The sequence below is a fragment of the Anguilla rostrata genome, chromosome 10 (genome assembly GCF_018555375.3).
Source record: "Anguilla rostrata isolate EN2019 chromosome 10, ASM1855537v3, whole genome shotgun sequence".
NCBI classification, from domain to species: Eukaryota; Metazoa; Chordata; class Actinopteri; order Anguilliformes; family Anguillidae; genus Anguilla; species Anguilla rostrata.
In genome coordinates, this window is record NC_057942.1 from 22,878,029 (window position 1) to 22,902,748 (window position 24,720).

General features: G+C 39.7%; 1 protein-coding gene and 1 long non-coding RNA gene across 2 annotated transcripts in view; one reads left to right on the top strand and one right to left on the bottom strand.

The window, feature by feature from the left end:
- Window positions 1–24,720, top strand: part of LOC135233741 (uncharacterized) — a 90,922-nt gene that overhangs the window by 58,088 nt on the left and 8,114 nt on the right. The window contains exon 4 of the mRNA XM_064297569.1: window positions 5,257–5,427. Within this exon, the coding sequence (XP_064153639.1) occupies window positions 5,257–5,427 (171 nt within the window). The remainder of the gene's footprint in view (window positions 1–5,256; window positions 5,428–24,720) is intronic.
- The window catches only part of LOC135233774 (uncharacterized), a 31,386-nt gene continuing 7,245 nt past the window's right edge, over window positions 580–24,720 (bottom strand). The window contains exon 2 of the long non-coding RNA XR_010323931.1: window positions 580–3,180. This is a non-coding gene — a long non-coding RNA (uncharacterized LOC135233774). The remainder of the gene's footprint in view (window positions 3,181–24,720) is intronic.

A 24,720-nucleotide genomic window follows, 5' to 3' on the forward strand; every position in this document is an offset into this window, starting at 1 on the left:
CGACAACGTCAGTGGGCTAATTTGTCTAATCTTCGCGGTACTTTAGACCCCGGTGGAAACGCAGACAACCATTGGCTGAAGGAACCTTTTAGTTCCTGGTAAAGTAGTTCCTGGGACTGAAAGTTCCGGGTAATTTTGGTGGAAACGCGGCTAGACATACAAAAATCACAACGCAAACAAATTAGAAGGGTTAAGGAAAGAATTGTAGTCCAAGGGAACGAGTCAGTGGTCAAGCACAATATTTAATCTGCAAACAAAGTAGAAGGGCTAGAAGGGGAATCTGAATCAAACAAATTGAAGCCACGTTTTCACCGCAGGAACTTTCCCCAGGGACTAGGAACCTTTTGAGGAACTCAGTGCGTTTCCCCTGCAGGGACCAGGGTCCAAATTAAGTTCCAGGGACTTTATTTTACCCCAAAAAAGTCCCTGCTCAGGGGGTAATACTTTCCAAAAGTACCGGAACTTTTGGGGTGGGGCGCAAGCGCTGAATATTTCTGATTGGTCGACTACTCGCAGTATTTTATTTCAACCGCCATTTTTAAATGTTTGCAGCAGTAAACCGATTTATTTTCATAATAATAACTTGAATTCAAACTTGTATGTTATGCGGCGCAGTAGCCTACTTTTGGTTATAGCCTGCCAACGTCTTGGAACAGATGAGAAATTAAGATTGAGGATTATAACGTGTGCTCTTCTGTTCTTTTCTTGCTTTAGTATTCGTTTTATAAAATTTTAAGCATTCGTGCTGGGACAGCATATTACGTACCAAAACATTCAAACGGTTTAATTCGGTTGCTGAATATTTTCTTCCGGATTCTTTGTTAGCCCGTTATAATTGACTGAAAACGTTTCATACAGTTATGTGAGGTATGCAGTAGTTCTGCGTAATTTACATTGGTGATACAGTAAAAGCAAACTGGAAATCACCTTCCGCAGTTTTTGTCAGGGTGAAATAACAGGTTAATTCTAGTAATCGTCCCTTTTGCTTTTTCAGACTGCCATAATTTTACTCTGCAATTCTTCAATTCCACAAAAAGACCAGGAAGACTATGGACTAATTTATGGTGCATAGTTCGCATCTGGAGGGCACACTTCGCTGCTCCGTTAGCAGTAACTTTGAAGGAAAGGAAACGGTGGCTGTACCACTGCAATATTAATTAAAATTTTCACGCAAGTCCAAGTTTTCATTCTATTTATTCTTGTCATTTTGCGATTAGCCTATATGGAATTGACGATGAGAGTCGAAGTAATCAATTCAACAGCAAATTGTTTACGACGTATGCATGTTTTCTGCTGTTGTTATTTGTGGAATGAAAATGCATTCTGTCGCCTGGGATGTCAAGACATGACAGTGAATGTTCGCATAAAAACATAATGAATGTGTTTGAGAGGATATATAAAACAGTTACAATCTGACTATTGGCCTGTTATATCCTATTTGTTGCATAACAACGGTCCAAGTCGACTACCAACTAGAGTTTTGCTTGACAACAGTAATATAAAATATGCCCAAACGGCCGCGGAAGAATATTTCAATTTCAGGTGATTAAGTCGATAAAAATCAATACATACTAAAGTAACCATATATAGTCATTGTTGGTAACCTGTTGTGTAAGTGGAATAAACCCCTCCGGGCTGTCCCGGTTATTAGAAAATAATGTAGGCTACTTTCTCTGGTAGTATTGGGTTACAGAAGAAATCATACGATAGATAGACCGACGACGACGACGCTTTTTCATACGTCAGTTGACTAATTTGCCTAATCTTCGTGGGTCTTTAGATCGCGGTGGAAACGTAGACAACAATGGGCTGAAGGAACCTTTTAGTTCCTTGAAAAGTAGTTCCTGGGACTAAAAGTTCTGGGTACCTTGGGTGGAAACGTGGCTTAAGTCAAGTGAAGCAGTCCCTATCCACAACACACCAAGCATGAGTTTGAAGAGCTAGTCTTATAGGGGTCGTAACAATGGACAGATGTTACAACTGTGTCACATGGGGATAGACTTGCTGTTTCCTTATTTAGCAATGCCTTTGTTTAAACAATACAATTCAAACAGATTCTGACTTGGTAACAGGAGATAAATGAATCAAAATAGTTTTTATTTTGGTTTAATGAGCACAAACATGAACGACCAAATTAAAAAAACTCTTCTGATTCATAAATTTACTTACCTCGGTTTAAACTGTTTTTTTTTTTGTTGTTGTTTTTTTTTAAATAACCTGCACAGAGTTTCAGAGAGAAGTACTGTAGTACTGCGTGTAGTACTGAACATCAACCAGAACGAACATATTACCATCAAGGATCTGTATGGGGGGCTACCAAGGGTGAGTGAGAAAATAGCATCCAGGAGAATGAGGCTGGCCGGTCACTGCCAGAGACACCGGGAGCTCCCAGCCAGCAAACTGGTGCTGTGGGAGCCAACACACGGGCATCGATCACGAGGGCATCCCACAACAACGTAAGTGGACGTACTAAAAGAAGATGCAGGGGCGGAAAGTACTGGCGAGCTAGCCAGATGCATGGAGGATCGAGATGACTGGAAACGCCACTGGAGGGCTCGTCTGAGGACGACCTAGAGAGAGAGAGCTGAATCTTGGATGTCAGTCAGAAGACAGCACAGTGCAAAAATGCATTTTCATATCTGTTCTTACAAAGCTGTGTGAGAAAATGGGTTTGTTACAATTGTGACTAGTTAAAATTGTGCCGATTCACCTAGTGTTGTCATTATTTCTTAGTTACATTGCATTTAAGCATTATTTCATTGAATATCTGATGGTACACATTTGAAATAATTTATATTATTTATGGGATTCTTCCAAAATCATTATTTGAAAAAAGTGACAGCCTTAAGCCTGATTTATGCTTGACACATCTGTGAGGGTCCACACGGCCAAAATGATATCGTATCAGCAGACACGAACCTGCAAGAGGCTATTAACCACACGACTGTCACTCACCATGCATATGCAAAATTTCTACCTACACAGACACGCCAACACAGAGATGGCACGTACAAAAGGTAGCACGGTGGTGCAGGGGTGGTATGGTGGAGTTGCTGTGGTGGCACGGTGGTGCAGTGGGTAGCACGGTTGCCTCACAACAAAAAAGTCCTGGGCCTTTCTTTGTGGAGTTTGCTTGTTCTCCCTGTGCCCATGTAGGTTTCCTCTGGGTAGCTCAGTTTCCTACCACAATCCAAAGACATGCAGGTAAGGCTAATTTGAGTGTCTAAATTTTTGCTAAATTCTCATCACATAAAGACAGTCAAGCAATTAACAATTCCTGGCATGAGATATTCCAAACTCTTGGAAAAGTGTGCCGAAAAGCACGGAAAAACCTATGAGACCATTACGTGAAGGTAAAGAAAAAAGTAAAAGGGGACAAACAGAGCTGGCCATATTCATTCATTCATTCAACACAGAGATACAGAGTCTAATTCTCCTACAGATGAGGCTAATTAAGTGCTAGAGTTTTGTGTTTTTAGAGTTTAGACTTTGCTGCAAAGACACAACTACAATAAGCATAAGTGCAGAGCTCTTAAAGGGAATGAAAAGAAGTCATTTGATCGGCTATGAGTGATCCCACCTGCAACACTCCCACCGCTAATATTTTCAACATAATTACCACGTGCTCCTTGCCTCTGGACACAAAAATAGCAACATTCAATAGCCATTCTCAGTGCGCCCATCCAACAATTCCTGAAATTACAGCGCTGAGTAACAAACGAGGGAACTGGGGAAACTTAAATACGCAGGATAACAATACACTGATGGAAATAACACCTGTTTACAGATTACAACAGTCAGTGGGTTCACATGCTGTTTGAAAAAGTCGATTTATTGTATTAGTACGGCTAAAACTGGACTTTTAAAAATCACGTAAACATCGTAGTCCAACTGAAATCGAACGAAGTCAAATTTTTCAAAGTCGGACTAACATACCTAGATAATGCGGTTCAGGGTCGATTTGCTACGGCATGTATGTGCTTCAATCGGACTACAATTGGCCTAGGTGTTCTGCGCATGTTCCGTAATTTACATAGCAACTTTACGCTCACAGTGGCCAAGCGGAATTGATAACGTTTCAGAAAATATATAACTTTAAAAGATTGAATTCAATCTTCTACTGGGACTTTTGCCGTTCATTGAGGGTATGACTGAACATTTCGGTGCCGCTGACTATAATCGAATGTTTTTCACATTTACCATTTGATTGAGCAAATAGCCTACCATTCAAAGTACATTTTCATGGGTTAGTGCTGTCCGATTGTACTTCACATTAACCTTGTACGGCGATCAATAAAGGCTAACAGCACAGTACCACTTAATTATTGTCACTTCTATCACAACTGTAATGAACTAAAAAAAAAAGGCGACCTTTTCTGTGAGAAATGCATTGTCGAGCTCACGCGCATACACTGCAGGTGACATTCTAAAGCTCCGTTTTGCCCTCCCTAGTAACATGGCAAAAAAAACATTTCTGGACGTACAAGAAGACCAACTTCATGCTATCACAACTAAAGGAGTTAAATATCCTAAAATACATGGATGGAAGAAAAATGCGGAATGACGAACTATTCAAAAAAGTTGCAACAAAATTGGAGGAAGCAGGATTTATAAGAAGCCTTAGTCAGACACACCTCGGTCAATAATTTGATTCTTTCCGAGTCATGTATATTGGGACAACGACAATAATCCAATGAAATCTCATCTTTGGCCAAATCGAGCTATTATTATAGCTCGATGTCAACTGTGCATGTAAACGTCCTGAGTGATTCAGTAATGAGGACAGATAAGTGGGCTCCAGCTGTCACCTCAGGAGAGTCTGGGTGATGAATACTGAATGAGCCCTGGATCCAGGATTTCCTGGGCAGGAATCTAAGAGTGCTTCTCAGGACTGTAACCCTCCCAGTCCACCAGGTACTGGAAGCCCCCATATACTGTACCCAGTGGAAGCTGAGAATGTGATGGACTGTATAGACAGGCTTGACCATCAATCAGCCGGGGAGGAGGAAGAAGTTTGGTGACAGGAGGAATGGTGACTACTGGCTTGAGCCCAACATGTCTCAGTTTACCCACAGCTCAGTATCGCAGCTGAATGTTTCTGCTATATTGTTGTGTTGTGTCAATTTGTTCTTTTTTGTATGGTGTATGATTCAGTATGTCACATTTTATTGGCTGGTGTGTATTGATGGTACCAATTGTGAAAAAATCTATCTATCTCTCTATCTGTCTGTCTGTCTATACATACTCTGTCCTCAGGTATGATTAATGCCTCACTGCTTGAAAATGGGATGGAGGTGACTTGTGAGACCCCTGCACTGCTGAAAGGTCAAAATGTACAGAATGTGTCTGATTGCATTCCCAGCTCCAGATATATCTTAAATGAGGAAGTATTGCTACAAATTGTCCTAACAGTCATAGGATTCCTGGGTAAGTATTATTATGGCATATCACACTTTTCAATAAAACCATAATGTACTGCAAATATTCCACATCGTAATGTAATTTATGATGTGGAAATCAGTCTCAGAGGCTGTGATAACATAGGATTCTGCATGATTTACACACATAAGAAGAGCCAAAATGCTGGGGAATAAACTGAAATCCAGAATCCTATGTTATTGGTTTGACATCTGTATTATTTATTGATCTTAATATTTACTCAGCTGTTGTTCAATATCAGTGTTATTTGGCTAACAAAACTAATGACAGAGTTGGGAGAGCGTGAGCCCCCAATTTATGACATTATTTGTGATAAGTAGCTCAGCAGACCTGGAAAAATACGAACTAACCCTTTAAGAAATGCATGTGGATTACAGTTATCTTTATCTGACATTTTACAGCATGATCAAGGTTTACCATTTAGTACAATTTATAGTATAAATAAATAAAAAACAATTGTTGAGATAAATGGCGTGGTGGCCCAATTCAACGTATAACAGGATGGCACCATCAGAAATCCAACATAAATCTATTTTAAAAGCACTTTATGTGCTTCAGGTAATCACTCATTTGATGGGCATCCGACGAGCCTTCATTTACAAAATTATCAGCAATCTCTAGCTCAAATTATACACTTTCAGCGCCTGGCAAAATGTAGGTGCTCACAACAATGCAGCATAACAGTTCAGAGAGACTGTAGTTATTTTCTACCACCTAGATACTACTAGATCAAGCTTCCTCTTTTAAAGAATGTATGCTCTTTAACCAGTGCCAAGTTAACGCCAGTCAGCGCAACGACATCTTTCCCACACACAGCCAACCCTTGCATGGTGTGAATTCACCCTTAGTTCATTAACTATCTAAACAGACATCTAAACCATCTTGCTGCACTGCCTAGGACTCTGGGAAAGTGGGCAGTGCTAACTGGTTGCTACAGTGTATGAAACTTGAATGAAAGGCTATCGTGGTGATGACATTACATTACAGGCATTTAACAGACGCTCTTATCCAGAGCGACTAACAACTTTTTCAAATAGCATTTAGGCCTGCATTGTATCCATTTATACAGCTGGATATATACTGAAGCAACGCAGGTGAAGTACCTTGCTCAAGGGTACCATGGCAGTGTCCTACCGGGAAATCGAACCTGCAACCTTCAGGTTACAAGACTAACTCCTTACCCTCCTTATGCTACACTGCCATCGATGACTGATGAGCTCCTGGCTGTGCATAGTTGCATAAAATGTTAGACAGCTGGTCTTCATAAATGCCAATTTGCAAATTACTCAGTATGTAAAACATAGGCTATGTAGTTCCAGAGGGGGTTTGTATTTTAATTTAGCTTATTTTCCTATTTATGCATTTATTTAAATTATTATCATTACTTTACTTTAATTTCTTGTTTGTTCATCTTGCAATAGACTACCTTAATTATATTTTCTACTCTGATTTGATCCATATTTTATATTTGATCCATATTTTATATGGATAAAAACATGGAGATCCACTATTTAGATTTGGCATACAGCGCAGCATCTTTGGCAGAAAGTTATGATAATAACATTATGTACTGTTGAGATACGTAAAAATGTCATTAAAATGAATACATTGACCTAAAATATTTGGACATGTTATGATTGCATTACTATTATTTTATAGGCTACAATATATAGGCCTATATTAATTATTATGAATGTGTCTTCAGTTTAAAACCATACATGATACACATTTGGTGCAGATTCATTATATTTAGAATATTTTTTTAAATTATAATGATGTTTAAGATGGTGAAATATTTTGGAGATGACTTAATCTTATATCACAGGAAAATACTGTATGTGATCGGTTACAATAATTAGTGCACTTATTGTACATCGCTTTGGATAAGTGTCTGCCAAATAAAATATACTGTAATGTAATTATGGCATAGCCTGGAGCTCCATTATCTTTGATAACAAGCGTAAATCAGGCAGAAAGAAACTGTCCGTTAACATAGAGACAGAGGGCAACACGTCATACTCTGAAAACCACGCCCACTGGAGGGGAAAACGATCAGCGCCACAATATGCAACCAAGGGCCAAAAACGCTAACAAAATGCCTGTAGCTAGCTAAAAACATTAGATTTAAGCATGTCAAAGGATTATTTTAGCACCCCATGTCTCCCTGCATTAGTCTAGCTCTAGCTCGCTACTTCAGTGTAGCGACTGTCGTGTCTAAGAACCGACAGAATTCAAAGTCCAATCTTTTATTTGTAGAAAACAACTTCATGAGGGAAAAGACACCACAGCAGCAAGCTCTTCAGAAAAGTTAGACTTTATTTGCACAGGTGCACAAAGCCAGATCAATTCTGCAGAATTGAACCTCGATTGTCAGTTTTACATTCATATACACTGTGCACCCCACAACTCCCCCTAACACATTCCTTAAAATACCATCTGTCCTTCTTGGCACCACAATGATTTCCTGTTCTTGGGTCCACCTGACCTTCTTGGCACCACAATGAGCTCCTGTTCTTGGGTGATAACGTCATCGTGGAAAGTTACCCCAACTTTCCCTTAAAAAATATTAGTCTTTATTCTGTAATTTTCCATTAAGAATACAAGTCACAGCCTCCTGTAATTTTCCATTGTATTCAGGTTACATAGGGGTCACTGTAAAATATTAGTCTTCTAGCACATTTATTAGCAGTTGATCAGTTTGAAAATATAAGTGTATGGTTAGTATTTGATTAATGTTTTCTGCTGAGTGAGTAAGTGTGGTTTTTTTTAAGCCTTCTGCATTCTCTTGCTTTTTTTCTACAGTTGATACTGTGGTTTCTTGCGTTTCCATAAGCTCAGCTGCAACTAATGATACAGGTTTATTGGATTACATATTGATTATATGAGTGAATAGTCATACATGTGATGTACTTTTACCATGGAGCATCGAGAGTTTGGAGGAACCAGTTTGATCAACATTGATGGGAATACCCTAACTTTACCATGTGATGTCATCACTATCATGGGGAGTCTCAGAATTTTCCTACACGACAACGTTATAACGGTCTCTGACGGCCTTTGGCTCGGGTGGCTTCTGGTGAAACTGATGCAGAAATTAACCGTAGTTTAAACATAGCAGCTAGAACTTAGCTAACGTTAGCTACTTATTACCTGCAATTTTATTAACGCTAGCTAAGTAGCTATCATTTTAGCTCCCCTTAGCCATCTACAAGCTTGTTGAAACAACTCCAACTTATTTCGAATGACAGTAACGTACTTTAGCCTGTAGCTAATTTGCTAGCTGACACGCCACTAGACTCCAATGTTAGGACAGGTTTTTCGGTTCGGCAGCTTATAAAAACTTAGTTCTGGGTTCTTTACCCAGTTGGTAGTGCATCCCACTACACACCAGCTTTTAGGCATTTTTCTGTTTGCTAGCAGATGAAAGTGACAAGGAGGGACCTTCACGCAATACAAAATCAATGTAGAGCGATGAATCGCTTTCCCCTCCGGTGTGGGCAGGACTTAATTGCGCTCTGTCTCTATAGCCTATTGAATTTCTGTTGTTTGCTGTCCTAATTACAACATATTCAGAGGTCACCAAATTTGAAGGAATTAATCTTTTTTTAAAACTTGTTCTACTGACATGCAGCCCATCCCTAATAACAAGACACAGTATCATACCCTGACCAAGACACCAAGGTTACATTAGATTGATATTCGATATTCAGACATTCGGTGAAGCTAAATTTCAATAAATCTTTATTTACGTCATTATTGTTCAGCGGACCTTTGTATTTGACAAGAAAAAAATGAACTAATATTTCACAGCTGTTATTTTCTATAGCAATGCTTTTGGTTTGAAGTATAAAGGAAAAAACTACAAGACATTTTTGTGAAAATATACAACAAAAGGCATTTGCAAAGTGACACCTACAGAACAGGTATCTATCACTGCATCACATAGTGATGTGGTGTTAGGTCAAACTGTTCAGAAGTTATACACCTTTATGTGAAAAGCCACGCCCGCCGCAATATTCATTGGCTCACAGTGGCATTGTTTTTTAACTTTTCAAAAATCCGATATGTTAATTAGTAGACATTGCTCCATAGATTGTGCATACCAAGTTTCGTGCAGATCGGTGAAAAATCCTAGGAGGAGTTCGATCGTTTATAGTTTTGCATAAAATTCAAAATGGCGGAAAATCTAATTTCATGATCCTAGGTCAAACGGGGCATGAGATATGCCAGTTCAGAGTTTGCAATTTCAGTTGCTTGCTATAGCGCCCCCCCCGACCCTTGGCCAAGTGATGTAAAATTTGTTTCATGGCCTGTTGGCATGATCCTCTACCATTCTGCGCAGTTTCATGAAAACCGACCAGTCGGTTATAGGGGCTGCCATAGACTTCCATGGGAAGAAAAATAATAATAACAAGGCCACCGCAGAGCGTGGCATATGCCACCGGCCATAGGGTCCTCGACAGTTATTTTAAGCATTCAGAAAAGTTTTCAATGTTAATATGTTTATCTTGGGTTCCAAACTGAATTTTTGCACTACAAATGGCAAAAAGAATTTAACACCACACTCAAACCATGACGCATGCATTTTAATCAGATCACAAGCCCTCTAATGCCAGCCCCACTATTTTACATGGGCGACACCTTGGAGGAGTAATATCATCTTTATATGGTCTCTTATAGTGCATTGTTTACTGAGAAATCATGAGGCAATGGACTACTTACATCTTGTAATGTCAACCTGAACTTGAAACTGCAAAGTATGGCATATGCCCCTGACTCTACATGGCCAACCACATTAAGGCACCCATATTGGATGAGCGGTGGCATCACTGATCGAAACCAGCCTTCGTGTGGTCAAGTTCAGTTCACCATCAAAAAATCTGCCTGATTGACAAAGGCGTTTTCTGTTAAATGAGCGGAAATCAAATTCAAGATGGCGGCCGTGGCGGCCATATTGAATGAGCGGTGGAGTCACTGATCGAAACTAGCCTCCGTGTGTTCAAGTCCAATTCACCACCAAAAAATCAGCCCAATCAACAAAGGCGTTTTCTGTTAAATGAGCGGAAACCAAATTCAAGATGGCGGCCGTGGCGGCCATATTGAATGAGCGGTGGCCCTGTTGGCTTTATAGACCACTGGAATACTTTCTGGCCTGGTATTTTGAAAAGAGATGGTATTCACTCGTCGTGGGAGGGTGCCGCTCTTATCGCTAGTAATTTATCGTATAGTCTTAGAAATTCAATTTCCTGACACACCAGAACCAAGGCCAGGCAGAAGACCTACAGTCTTACTCAGATTTCTGCTTATTCCCAAAAACTGCTGCCCAGGTTACATGTTATTGAGATAGTGTCTGTCCCTCGACCAAAATTAAGCCTTGCTAAGAAGCCCATTAGGGGTGTTTGTATGGCTAATCTGCAAAAAATCTGACCTTGTTATTCCACTAATAATGCGGCTGAAAACCTCAGCTACAAATTGAATGAATTAATATCAGATCACTAGCCCCTAAGGCAGCTCTTGTAAATGAATTAATTACTGATCACCAAGTTGAAATCTTATATGTAACTGAAACTTGGCTTAAAAGTGATGAATATATTGCCTTAAATGAATCCACCCATTACATTACATTACAGGCATTTGGCAGACGCTCTTATCCAGAGCGACGTACAACAAAGTGGATAACCATAACCAGGAACAAGTATGACGAAACCCCTAGAGAGAAGTACCGGTCCAAGTGCAGGGAACAACCGCATAGTTCAACTTGGACCCTGAAGGTTAAACTGGTTAACACTAACAACGAGAACGGCAACTCTAGCCAGGTACCCCTCCTGGCTAGAGCTATGTTCACGTTCCCCGTCTGACAGGTCGCGGCGGTGGTGTTGCTGCTGTATATAATTCAAATGTTTTTTCTACTTTGAAATTCGGCTTCAAATTCAATTCGTCACTTTTTTGAAGTGCTTGTTCTCAGTTTTGTACATCCGGACAAAAAAGCAGTCAGTTTTATCCTTGCAATTGTATACATTACATTACATGACAATACATTACATTACAGGAATTTAGCAGACGCTCTTATCCAGAGCGACGTACAACAAGTGCATTAGTTCAAGGTGCAGAGGTGCAAAAGAAACATACTAGAGTGAAGTAAAGATCGTAGTGCCAGAAGTGACCACATAGATCAGGACTCCAACCCTGTAGAGTAACCTGTTCAGCAAACAAACAAACAATCCTGCCAAGTACAAACTAGCACTGAAATCACATTTGCCTAATCGGAATCAGACAAAAACAATCCTGCCAAATAAAAACTAACGTGATCGTATTAGCCTAACTAGGTACATTGAGCTAAACTATAGGCTAGGGAGGGGTGGGGAGAGGTGCAGCCTGAAGAGATGAATCTTTAGTCTGCGTTTGAAGGTAGTCAGATTCTCTGCTGTTCTGACCGCCACGGGGAGGTCATTCCACCAGCGAGGGGCCAGGACAGACAGCAGACAGGAGCGGGAAGTACAGACACGAAGAGGGGGAGGTGCCAAGCGTCCAGAGGTGGCAGAACGGAGAGGTCTGGCTGGTGTGTAGGGTCTGATGATCCTCTGGATGTATCCTGGTGCTGACCCCTTAGCTGCCTAATATGCAAGCACCAAGGTCTTAAATTTGATGCGAGCCATAACAGGCAGCCAGTGGAGGTCAGTGAGCAGGGGGATGACATGGGAATGTCTGGGGAGGTTGTAGACCAGACGCGCTGCAGCATTCTGGATGAGCTGCAGGGGTCTGATGGCAGATGCTGGCAGACCAGCCAGCAGCGAGTTGCAGTAGTCCAGGCGGGACAGGACCATCGCTTGAACCAGGACCATACAGTGGCTTTTTACTTGATTTTGCTGATTTCCTTTCCAGCCTGGTTGTTAATTCAGATAAAGTAGCTATTGTAGGGGCCTTCAATATTCACATGGATAGTGAAGGTGATCCTCTCAAATCAGCATTCTTGTCTATCATTGAATCTATTGGCTTCGATCAACCTATACATCAGTCCACACATTCTCATAACCATACTCTTCAACTGGTCTTAACTTTTGATACAGAAATAGCAAATATAGCAGTTATGCCTAAAAACCCTGTGCTATCAGACCATTATTTAATTACTTTCCAACTTTCACAAGTCTGTCATGTGTCACCATATACTTCATTCTACCTTAGCTGTAAGCTTTCCTCCAGGACTGCAAATGCTTTTATTAATGAGCTACCAGGCTCATTTGTGCACTGTGGGGATTTTCTTGGCTCCCGCCCAAACGCATACAAAAATGCAAGCATTAGCTCAATTGATCAGCTGACAGACAACATAAATTACATACTTTCCAGAACCCTGGATACTATTGCACCTCTTAAGAAGAGGAAAGTCCACTATAAGAAATTAGCACCCTGGTACAATGACCATACTTGTGCTCTCAAACAAGCTTCACGCCAACTTGAGCGCAAATGGCATTCTACTAAATTGCAGGTATTCCTCCTGGACTGGAAAGACTAATAACTTATAAACATGCCCTCTCCACCGCACGTTCCTCATACTTCTCTACTTTAATAGATGAAAATAGAAACAATCCTAGGCACATGTTTAACGCTGTTGCCAGACTGACCAAGAATCAAGTTGATCCATGTGTCTCAATATCATTTAGTAGCAATGACTTTATGAATTTCTTTGATGACAAACAGGGTTTCCCCCAGAAAAGTTGTTCGGCCCGGTGGCAAGTATCTTTTGATGGGGGCCCGGCGCGGGCCAGCGACAGACTGATGGCAGGATTAAGGTAGGGCCCTATAGTTTATGTGATAACAGAATCACGGACGGAATCGCAGAATTGAGAATTTAAAAAGGCTATAACACAGCTTCCATAGGGCCCTACATTAAGTCAGTGCTAAAAGCTGACTGGAGATTTGAAAATATGACTACGTAATGTGAATGTTGTTATAAAAAAGTAATTTATTCAACACATTTTAAAAAATCAACAACTATTTACAGCATAGCAGAGTCTTACAAAGAATCTGACAACAATATACTGTCTTGGAATGCTGTGTTTTCAACAACAACAAAAGAAATGAAATGAAATTAAAATAAATAATATCAAAGTTTTTGCACTCAAAAAACTTGAAAAAAGTCCTGATTGGCTACAGATTCTTACAGCCTTGGAATGCTGGACACATTTCAACAACAACAAAATAAATTAAAATAAATAATATCAAAGTTTTTGCACTCAAAAAACTTGAAAAAAGTCCTGATTGGCTACAGATTCTTACAGCCTTGGAATGCTGGACACATTTCAACAACAACAAAATAAATTAAAATAAATAATATCAAAGTTTTTGCACTCTACAAAAAACTTGTATTCAAGTCCTGATTGGCTACTGAATCTTACAACAAGCCTTGGAATGCTGGGTACATTTAAATAGGGACGGGAATCGAGAACCGGTTCCAAGTTGTCCTATTCATTGGAATCGTATGCCTCTGACCTTATCGATTCCGGTTATCTAAGCCCACATTTTTATGACAGTTGCGCATTGTAATACAATGACGTAACGCCTTGGGGGAGGCATGCACGCAGGCAGCCTCTCTCAGGTGTTTGTTTTGGATGGCAGCTGTCACAACAAATTTGATCCGGGCTGCCAGCCTTGATACATTCTGTTGCGATAAAGATTCTAAGACAACTCAGCAATTTCTCTGGATTAACGGGTTATTTTCTAGCCTGAAATGCGAACGTATTACTAAATGGCTACACATGCCATGTAACGTGCAAGTAGTTGGCTATCTCCCTGGATATGAAGTAAATGATTTTACCAATAAATAATAATAATAATGAATGAATGAATGAATTTTATCCAGGGAAATAGCTATACAAAGGCAAAATAAATGTCGTGGTTGCGATTGCCGTCGTAGATGTCAGAAAGAAATGTCACTGACAAAAAAAAAAGAAGTTTGGTCTCTTTGCAGTGGTTTGGACTGGAAACGAACTGTAAGAACAGGATATGCACAACACTGCCTACTGATTGACTACTGAATCTTACAACAATGTACAGTCTTGGAATGCTGGGCACATTTCAACAACAACAAAATATTTATGTATCTGTGTTATTGAATGTTTGGTTTAGCTAAATGACCACGTTGTCGTGCACATCAATGTCATCAAGGTAACGTTATTAATAAACAAGTGAAGTCGTTATTTCGACGGCGATTAATAAGTCATGTAATGTTACAATATATCGAACATTACATTAATGCTATTAGTTTAACGTTACCTACACACTTTTATTTTAATATAAAAAGAATGTACTTACTGACGAGATGAAGTGATAACGCAGTTTGTATCGAGGTTAGTTAGCCTTCTAAATAAGAAATGGTGGCTTGGTAGGTAACGTTAGCTTGTGATAGTTGGAAGAGTCAATGTTGAACGCCACTACGCACATAGAGAGTAAAGAACACTGATCTCAGAACTGCTGTTTTCCTATGGGGCGTTCACATTTAAACCAACTGATCTTGCTGGGAAGCTTTCCAACCGAGCCACCCACTGTAACTGTAGTTTAAAAAACATATTAAAATACCTTAATTTAAAAAAAAAAAATTTTTTAATTCCCCGATGCTTAGGGCCGGCGGGGGGTCAACTTAGGCCCGGCTGGCCGCCGGGCTTGCAATACACTGGTGGAAACCCTGACAAAATTATAAAAATCAGGGACAAGATTCAAAGTTCTCCTACCACCCCCCATATAGGGTCTGCCCTTCCATCTGCTCAACGCATGCAGAATCTTCAGAAGAATCTATCTGAACTCTTTTGCTCCAATAGATCTCATGGAGTTTAATGCCATAGTTAATTCCTCAAAATCTTCTACTTGTCTTCTAGACCCAATCCCTACGAAGCTTTTCAAGGAGCTACTATCAGTGATTGGAACACCAATGTTACATATTGTCAATGCGTCTTTAGCATCTGGACACATACCACAGACTCTTAAACTTGCAGTCATCAAACCCCTTCTTAAGAAGCCAAACTTGGATGTGAATGACCTGTCTAACTACAAGCCTATCTCGAACCTCCCGTTCCTTTCTAAAATACTGGAAAAGGCCATTTCTAAACAACTTGGTTCATTTTGCACTCCAATCATATATTGGAAGTTTTTCGATCTGGTTTTAGACCCTCTCACAGCACTGAAACAGCCCGGGTCAAAGTTCTCAATTACCTACTCCTCGCTTCCAACAATGGCTGCATCTCTGTACTTGTGCTTTTATACTTGTGCAGCATTTGACACAGTTGATCACCTCATCCTTCTGGATAGACTTGAAAATCTTGTTGGCCTCTGTGGACAGGCACTCTCTTGGTTCAGATCATACCTATCAGACCGAGCATCTTTAACTTTATTTGGTATGCAATATGTATAAGGTATCAACCAAGTTGTTTTCCAAATAACATTAGGGAAATAAGAGATCTAAACAAAATTGCCTCTAGGAGAGGTTTTAATCTTATCATGCAAAAAATCTCTAATGTGTTTATTGTTACACATTTTATCCAGTAACTGAATTCCCCCCAATGAAAGCTTAAGTGTTTTCCTGATGTTTATTCCAAAACTTAGTGTATTTTCATTAAGTGGAGGGGAGAGCCTTGACAACAGAACAAAACTCTACAAAAGATAGTGGAAAGCTGTATAAGATAACTGTTCATAAGTCAGCAAATTACCAATTTGTCAAACAAGTGAAATATATCTCAATTGTTCCACAGCAGTGCTTTATGATGAGAAAATTTCTACATTTTCCATAATTTCAATGCAATATGAGCTTGTTGGTGAAATCTAGAGTTTAACAGATAATACTGAATCAGAAAATTAAAAAAAAAAGAGTTTTTGTAGTTAAATACGCTGTGCAGTCAAAATCATGTTTTTAAAATGCTTATAGTACGACAAAAGACTGTAAGGCTACTTACACATTGATGTTAAAAGTATTTCATATATGTATGTAATAAATTAGATATTTTTTTCAAAAACTATACAATGCTCGACATTGCCGCCTGGTAGAGTATTTGGTATTGGTGGTTTTGAGACCAAATTTGTGATGTTACTAATGTTTCTAATTTGCATTGACTAATGTGCGGTGGCCAAAACACTCACTCAATGTGAATATGTATGTAGTGTGCGCTCCCAAGTTCAAAGCCATGATCAAATTCTCAAATACATGTTGCGTGGGTCTGCTGCTAACATTAACTGTCCAGTTCAACAATGCCTTATGGTGTGATTAAAGATTGCAAAGATAGGGATTCATCTTTTTACGCCTTGCCAAAAGATCCAAGTCTCCGAAAGGTCTGGAGCGATTATATAGAAAAGCAAAATGGTGCAAAGTCAGAAATATCAAAGGTGACAAGATTGTGCAGTACACATTTTACCCGATTCATTCTACAATTATGAACAGAAGAGGGTGGGTTTTGCCAAGACAACGTTTCTAAAGCCAGATGCTGTGCCAACTATCAATCAAGATCAAGATAAGGTCTTTAGGTGTTTTACACATGCTACCTAGCTCAATGTGCATGAAACGCAACGTAGCTAACTAACCCAACCAGGGAATCCTAGATAGCGTTGATGCTGTCGATAATCTAATTAAGCCTTTGCTTAATACAATCAGTTAACGTTAAAGTTACTTAACGTTAATATAGACTATATTACAAATCATAATGTTAGCCATCCTAACCTCACTTTACTTCGCTGTCGATGATGTTTAGCCCGAACGGACGCTTACCGGTTGAACGAACCGGTTCCGGTAAGCATCTGTTCGGGCTAGATGATGTTCTGCTATTAATCAAATCAAGCCTACAAACTATAATGTTACCGTTAATCTCATCTCCCCAATTTACTAGCTGTCTGGCTATCGATAATTTTTCTAATGTAGCAATGAGCTGTACTTATCTTGTGTAAATATAGCTAACGTTAGCTGGCGAGTTCTTTTATTCTCCAGACTGTTATAACGTTACTGCCACAAAGAAAACCAATCGATAAGGTCCTATATTGTAGGTTGTAAGCGATGGGCTCATACATATATGGCTCAATATTTCTAATGCTGTTATTGCTGTACTCGTTATCCAGTATTACGGTCGTATGATAACTATCTTTAACATCTGACGTTACGTGGAGTGAGCGCTGATCCAGGTCAGTGGGAGTGAGCAGCCCGGGCTGTCAATCAAAAGTGAATGCATAAATAATTAGGACAAAACTGACATGCCCAGCCAGTCTTGAGTCTGCAATATTAAGAAATTCAGGTTTTTCATCAAAGAAGGTTTTTTTTTATCTTTTCAAAGTCTAATAAGTAGAAAAAAAACATATATATTGTAATTTAGTAACTAAAGAAACAATTTTTGTAAGAAAAGGGAGGCTGCACAGGGACTTTAACATCACCAAACTCAAGCTGTTACCAACTTCAACCATTTCACTGCTGTTATGCTGTATATAGGGGGAGGATATTGGGACATTGCACATTTAGTCTTCCATTAGTCCTCCAACATTCAGATGCAAAATAGTTTGGGGGCAGACCAGGGGACCAGGGATTGCCATTCTTGGTGAAGCTCATAAACTTCAGTGGTTCCTCAAGGTATTGCAGTTTAGTAAGCCTCTGGTGCCAAAAAGCGAATTTCCCCATTGAAGTCCATTCAAAACTATGAATTTACCCTGGACAAATTAAATTATTTGGGACAGAACTTTGTATCTCTAAAATTTCTTCACACTGATCTAATTACGACCCAGGCACCGATTTTTGAGTCCCACAGAAGAAGATATACGATTTTATATTCCACTCCAATTTGGTCCACATAGTTTTACATCACAGTGCTCGTAACTTAGATGAGCACACCCGCTTGTCTCATACATGAACGAGTATGAGAGTGCTATTGACTCATCGATGCAGAAAAGGGTTGAATTCACAGTTGCTTGCACAGAACCAATATATCAGAACATGCAGAGTATTAAACCATGACCTAGAATAGCATGAATCCACCGCCATTATTGTTTTGATTATATTGTTATTTTGATATATTAATATTACTAATAGTGATGTTACCTGCAATCATTTTCTTGTGTCCATTCTTCATGGTGATGACTCGTGACAAATGAATAAATGCTTGGTAGCTAATAAAGCTAGGCATATGTGGCTCTTAAATTAAGATTCTATTATGCTGATTCCACAATATTATTTTTACTACATTCTCATTTTATATTGCTACTAATAGCCTAGTATCATTAAAATGTTATTAGTTGTAGAATGTCTGTCTTTGCATGATGACGGTGCTGATGATAATGCAATCACATATGAAAAATAAATAGGCCAACATAAATTAAATAATGAGAATAGCTATATTTAATTTTCTCTTAAATTATCTTTCAAATGATGCTGATTAAGATGAAGTGGTGATGAAGATGATGAACATGTCATTTACAAAGATGATGAATATAATACATCCGCCTAATTTATCAAGATTTTACGTAAATGATTGCATTTTGTCCATTTATTTATTATTTCTTGGCTAACTCATAGTTCAATGTGCTCAGTAAGTGCAAACATTTGCCTGTGTGCTCTGATAAACCGACCATCATGTTAGTGGTAGAATACAGCTTTTTATAGAATACCACTGTTTTAGAATTTGCTTTGCGTTCCCCTTTTAATTGTAGGCTACTACTCATCACTTTTCTAAGGATACAAATGTTCATTTTTCAGTGGATTTGTCATATCTTAGCGTGTATTTCATGATTTTTTTTTTAAAAGACACATACACAAAGCAAAAAAACGGTTTTTAAGTGATAGGGTACATTTATCAGCACTCATTTCAGCACAGAATAATTTCCACCTTGTACTGCTTAGATTGTCACTACCTGAGTTCAGGATAGCACGACTAACAACATTACAGTACAGCATATCGAAAGGTTGTCATTGCCCATCTTGTAGTTTTTCCAGTAAACAATGAAAACGAGCCAATATTGCAGTAGGTGACAAGCTCTTATTTTATTACTACACATTGTTAATATACATAGCCAAAAATATAAAGCACATTGCATGTTTCAATTTGAATAAAAAATAAAACTTAATATTGATGAAATCCTCTGCTTTCTCTCATGCACCTAACAGGCATTCAAGTCAAAGCAAGCAGATAAATCAAGTGAATTATATTAGCTAGCTGTTCCAGTCTGCAATCGCTTTTCACAATGGTGCGTTACGCTCAAGATCAGGGTCATGCTGGGTAGGAATATCTACAAACCATAGGTAGGTCATTTACGGATTTAGAAAGCTTAGACTACAATCGAATCACCGATCTCCTTTAATTTAAACAACAGTAGCTAGAAAGTAGCTAGCTCCCACAAAACATAATGGCTGAGTGCACACTTCTTGGCTGTAGGATTTAAACCAGTCAGAAGTTGTGGCTAGCCTGCAAGCTAGATGTAAGTACTTGTAACAGTCGACTGCTTTGTTTGTTATGCTTTGCATAATACCACACGTATCGTTTACGGCGTTGTCACGCTTTTTAGTACAGTCTGGCTTGATTGACAATTCATTTATTCAGTAGGTGAGAGTATAAGCTTTCTAACGATGTATAACATGTCTAATTTTTCTTTTGGAATAGCGTTTTATAGGTCAGCGAAACTGAAAATTTTCTTATCATCGCATTCATTTACACATTCACTCTGTGAATTTTCAATTTCTTCATTGCTATGTAAGTATTACTGCTCAAAATATTTCGGTTATACACGTTATTTTTGGATTGAGTGTCTTTAAATAAGCTAGAGGTATTATATAATGTGGATATTTCACACTGCAGTGTAAGCGTTAGTTAGTAGTGTAATAATTTTTCTGATGCATGCAACAGTGATGGTCAGTGGAGGATACGCTAAAAAGAAAAACCAAAAACAGACCAAAATACACAGAATCCTTGTCTGTTTCGTCAGCCAATGAAACATAACATAACAAAAACATAACAGTATGGGGAGCGCCGGCAACAACTGGCGCATATTTATTACATTCACAACGACGCCATCGCTGATCCACCGAGTCACTTGCTGTCCTCACTAGTTTTTCTTTAGATACTTCCTAGTCCTGGTTTTAGCAGCCCGATGGTGGAAACAGAAACGGTAACCGTTCCCTTGAGCACCGAGCAGCACGGAACGGCACGGAGTGGCCCTGGTAACGGTTCGGCCCTACGGTGGAAAAGCGCCTAATGAAACCGGTAAATGGAAGCTGACAAGAGACAGCAGGCAGCCATTTTTCAACAAGTTTTTTATGTGCAAGGTATTGTGGGATAGATACCTCGTAAGAGGTGGTGGTAAAAGTATCATACGTGAGTAAAGATACAACCATAAAATAATTACTCGAGTAGAAGTGCAAGTCACCTATTTAAAAAAAAAAAACTCAAAGTCCCCAAGTATCTGGGTTTTAATGTGCTCAAGTTTTCGAAAGTACAATTTCAAAAAAAACTTTTGCAATAAAACAAAACCAACCATTTTATACAACATCTAACATCTCTGAATTGTGTAAAGACATAAGGTGCCACATTGCCAGTTGAAAAACAGACAGACATGTTTGAATTCTCTTGTGCTTTTTTAGTTTACCCTGAGATGGGAAATAAGTTGAGCTGTTTGCCCTGAACTCAGGGTTGTAACAACATCCTGCTTCCGTTTTCGTCACGACTAATATTTGGAAAAAGCAAGTAAGCTGTTTACCTTGCTACCCTGCTAAACTAATGTTAGACTAGCTTCTTCTTAAAAGGTTTGCTGAATAACATTATCCAAATCAGTCACTTATTGCAAAAACACCGTTGGACAGAAATGCCACCACCCACCTTGCCGTCGAACTTCGGAAAATGTCTTCACCTGTCCCAGCGCAACACCGCGCTGGAAAGCCGAGTCTCCAAGCTGTAAGGCATGATCTCAGTCCTGTACCAGATAAAGGAAGACGAGCGGCTCCTGGAGTCCTTAGTGGCCTTCGACACGACCTCGACTGCTCCTCCCGGGGCATTCATCCCGTGGGTTGACCCTGCGCCCACCCTAACAGAGGACCTGTTTGTCCGTCTTGGAGCTAGACCGAGGCTGGTCAGCTCTACCCCTTACCCAGAGCCCTGGGCTACGGTTGGGAAAGGGAATCGAAGTGAGAAGCACCTCCCTCACCCTGTCGACAAAATAGAGCTGGCTAACAGGTTTTATCTCCTGGACAACAATGAATTCCCCCATCTCACTGGAGACCTTCATCGCCCTTCATCCATGTCGCCTCTTGAGTCACCCTCACAGCAGTTCCAGTCTACGGCAAAGATGAAAAGGCCATCTCCCGCTGACCGGCGTCGAAATCCCCCGGCTACTCAGGTGCATTCCCGCGTATAGGTCGCGCCAAAGGCAGCAAACACCTCCTCAGCCCAGAGCCCCATGGCTCTGTCTCCTTCCTCGCTTTTAATCGGCGACTCCATTGTGAGACATTTAAAAGACAAATCGGCTGCTACCCAGTGTCTTTCTGGTGCTAAAGTCCACGACATTCTGCAGGTGATTCCAGGTGAGATCGATAATTATCCACACGTGCGGAACATTCTTGTTCACGTTGGCACTAATGACACTGCAAACAGACCATCCGAGGTATTAAAGCAGGATTTTGAACTGTCTTAAATAAACTGGAAAACGTGTTGTTATTTCTGGACCAATTCCCTCTTTAGACCGAAGGCTGGAACGTTTTAGTAGGATCCTCAGTCTACACTCTCGACCGAATGGCAATCTCGCGACGTCACATACATTGATAATTTTAACCTCTTTTGGGAACGACCTTCATTTTACAGACGCGATGACATCCACCATAATTTTCTAGGCTCACGCAAGCTATCTGCAATTATTTTTCATGCAGTCCATCTCGCCTCATGTCCATGACTACATAAACCAGATACTCAACACAGTCATGCTCCATCTCCCCAAAGACATATTTACCCAGTTTTCAATATTCATAGACGAAATCGCATTATTAGCTCAAAACGCAGATCAAACGCTAGAAATCTGGTTTTAATCCCACTAATCGATTCAAGGCAGCTTTATTCGACACACACTCCAGAACTGAAAATGGCACTTTTAAATGTTAGGTCCCTCACCAATAAGTCGTTTTTAGTTAAGGATCTTATCACTGAATGCCACATAGACTGTCTGTTTTTAACTGAAACGTGGCTTTATTCGGATGCCCCTACAGTTTTTATCGAAACGTGCCCTCCAAACTATGTCTCATTTTATTCTACAAGACAGGGAAAATCAATAATAGATGCTGTTTTAGATTGCAGGAGCATCTCTTTTGATGATTTTAGCACTTTTGAGTATAATGCTGCTATATTTAATTGTCAGTCGCCCCTGCTTATGATAACAGTCTATAGAGCACCGAAAAAACATCCCAACTTTTTAAATAAATACTCTGAGCTACTGTCTATCGCCAATACAAACTATGATAAGATAATAATCACTGGTGATTTTAACCTGCATGTTGACTGTGAAACTGACAAAATTGCAACTGATTTTATGAATTTATTGAATGATCCGGGTTTTACCCAACATATCAATGGCTCAACCCATAATCGTGGTCATACTTTAGATCTGGTCATTGTAAATAGTGTATCAGTTACAGATATTGCACTGTCTGATCACTACTTGATTGAGTTCACAGTATGTATACGAGTGCCTCAGCCCCAGCGCAACAATCAACACACTGTAAAAAGACGCTATCTGACATCTGAAGTGGCTGAGAATTTTACTACATGCTTAAACAACTTGCCCATCTCCACTCGACCATCATCGGTAGACGACCTGGCAAATGACTTTATTACAAAATTACGGTCAACACTTGGCTCTATTGCCCCTGTGAAAGTAAAAAAGGTCCCCCCGAAACGGAAGCCCCCATGGAGAAATGCTACCGTAAACGAACAAAAAAGAAATTGTCGCAAGGCTGAGCGGAGATGGCGAAAAACAAAACTGCAAGTTCACTATGGCATACTACGAGAACACCAAGTCAAATATAATAAGGCCATAAAAGAAGCCAGGCGGGAACACTTTTCGGATATCATTAACAAAAACATGAACAATCCAAGAGTACTCTTTACCACTGTAGATAGCTTAATAAATCCTGTCCCCCTGAGCCCCTGTGACTTTTTTTTCGAATACTCAATGCAAGGAATTCTCAGCCTACTTCAGGGATAAGATTACAACCATTAGAATGAGTATAAATCAAACAAGGTCGGATAATAAAATTTTTGGATGTATTGTTGCACACTGTATCAGGACTGAAACCCTCCACTTGCCCCCTAGATCCCATCCCAAGCACATTTTTAAAAAAAGTCTTTAACCGTCTATCAGAGGAACTACTACTTTTAGTTAATCACTCCCTTTTTACAGGCATATTTCCTGAAGCACTAAAAACTGCCACTCCTTAAGAAAAATAATTTGGATATTTCTGTTCTTAGCAACTACCGGCCCATATCAAACCTCCCCCTTTTAAGTAAGATTTTAGAAAAAATGGTTTTTAATCAGCTATTCCTCTGTAGTAGTCATGTGCTTGAGACATTGCACTCTGGTTTTAGGGCAAGCCATAGCACAGAGACTGCACTGCACTAGATTATAAATGATCTCAGAATGAACACCAATGCCAAAAAGCTCTCCGTACTTGTTCTCCTTGACCTCAGTGCACAATTGATCATGATACTCTTTTAAACAGACTTGAAAAACATATTGGTCTGTCTGGCACAGTTCTACAATGGTTCAGGTCATACTTGAAGGGTCGAGATTTCTTTGTGGCATTAGGTGACGATTACTCAGAAAAAGTAAGCCTAACATGTGGCCTTCCCCAGGGCTCCATTTTGGGCCCTACCCTCTTCAATTTTATATGCTACCACTGGGCAGTGTCACCAGAAAACACAACATTGACTTTCACAGCTATACTGATGACACTCAGCTATATATTTCTGTATCCCCAGATGATTTTATCCCCATCGACACCTTAGTTAAGTGTATTTCCGATATTGAAGCTTGGATGTCTGAAAACTTCCTCCGGCTGAACCAAGACAAAACTGAGATTTTAGTCATTGGGACAAAGACCCAGAGAGAGAAACTGTCTTTAACTTTACAGTCACGTGACCTGGACCTTTGTGTTGAGTGCAAGAACCTTGGTGTCATAATTGACTCAGATTTAAATCTGGAGGCTCATACAGAAATGTGACAAAGTTATCCTTTTACCATCTAAGAAATATTGCCAAGGTCCGACCGTTTCTTGCTCAGGCTGATGCGGAA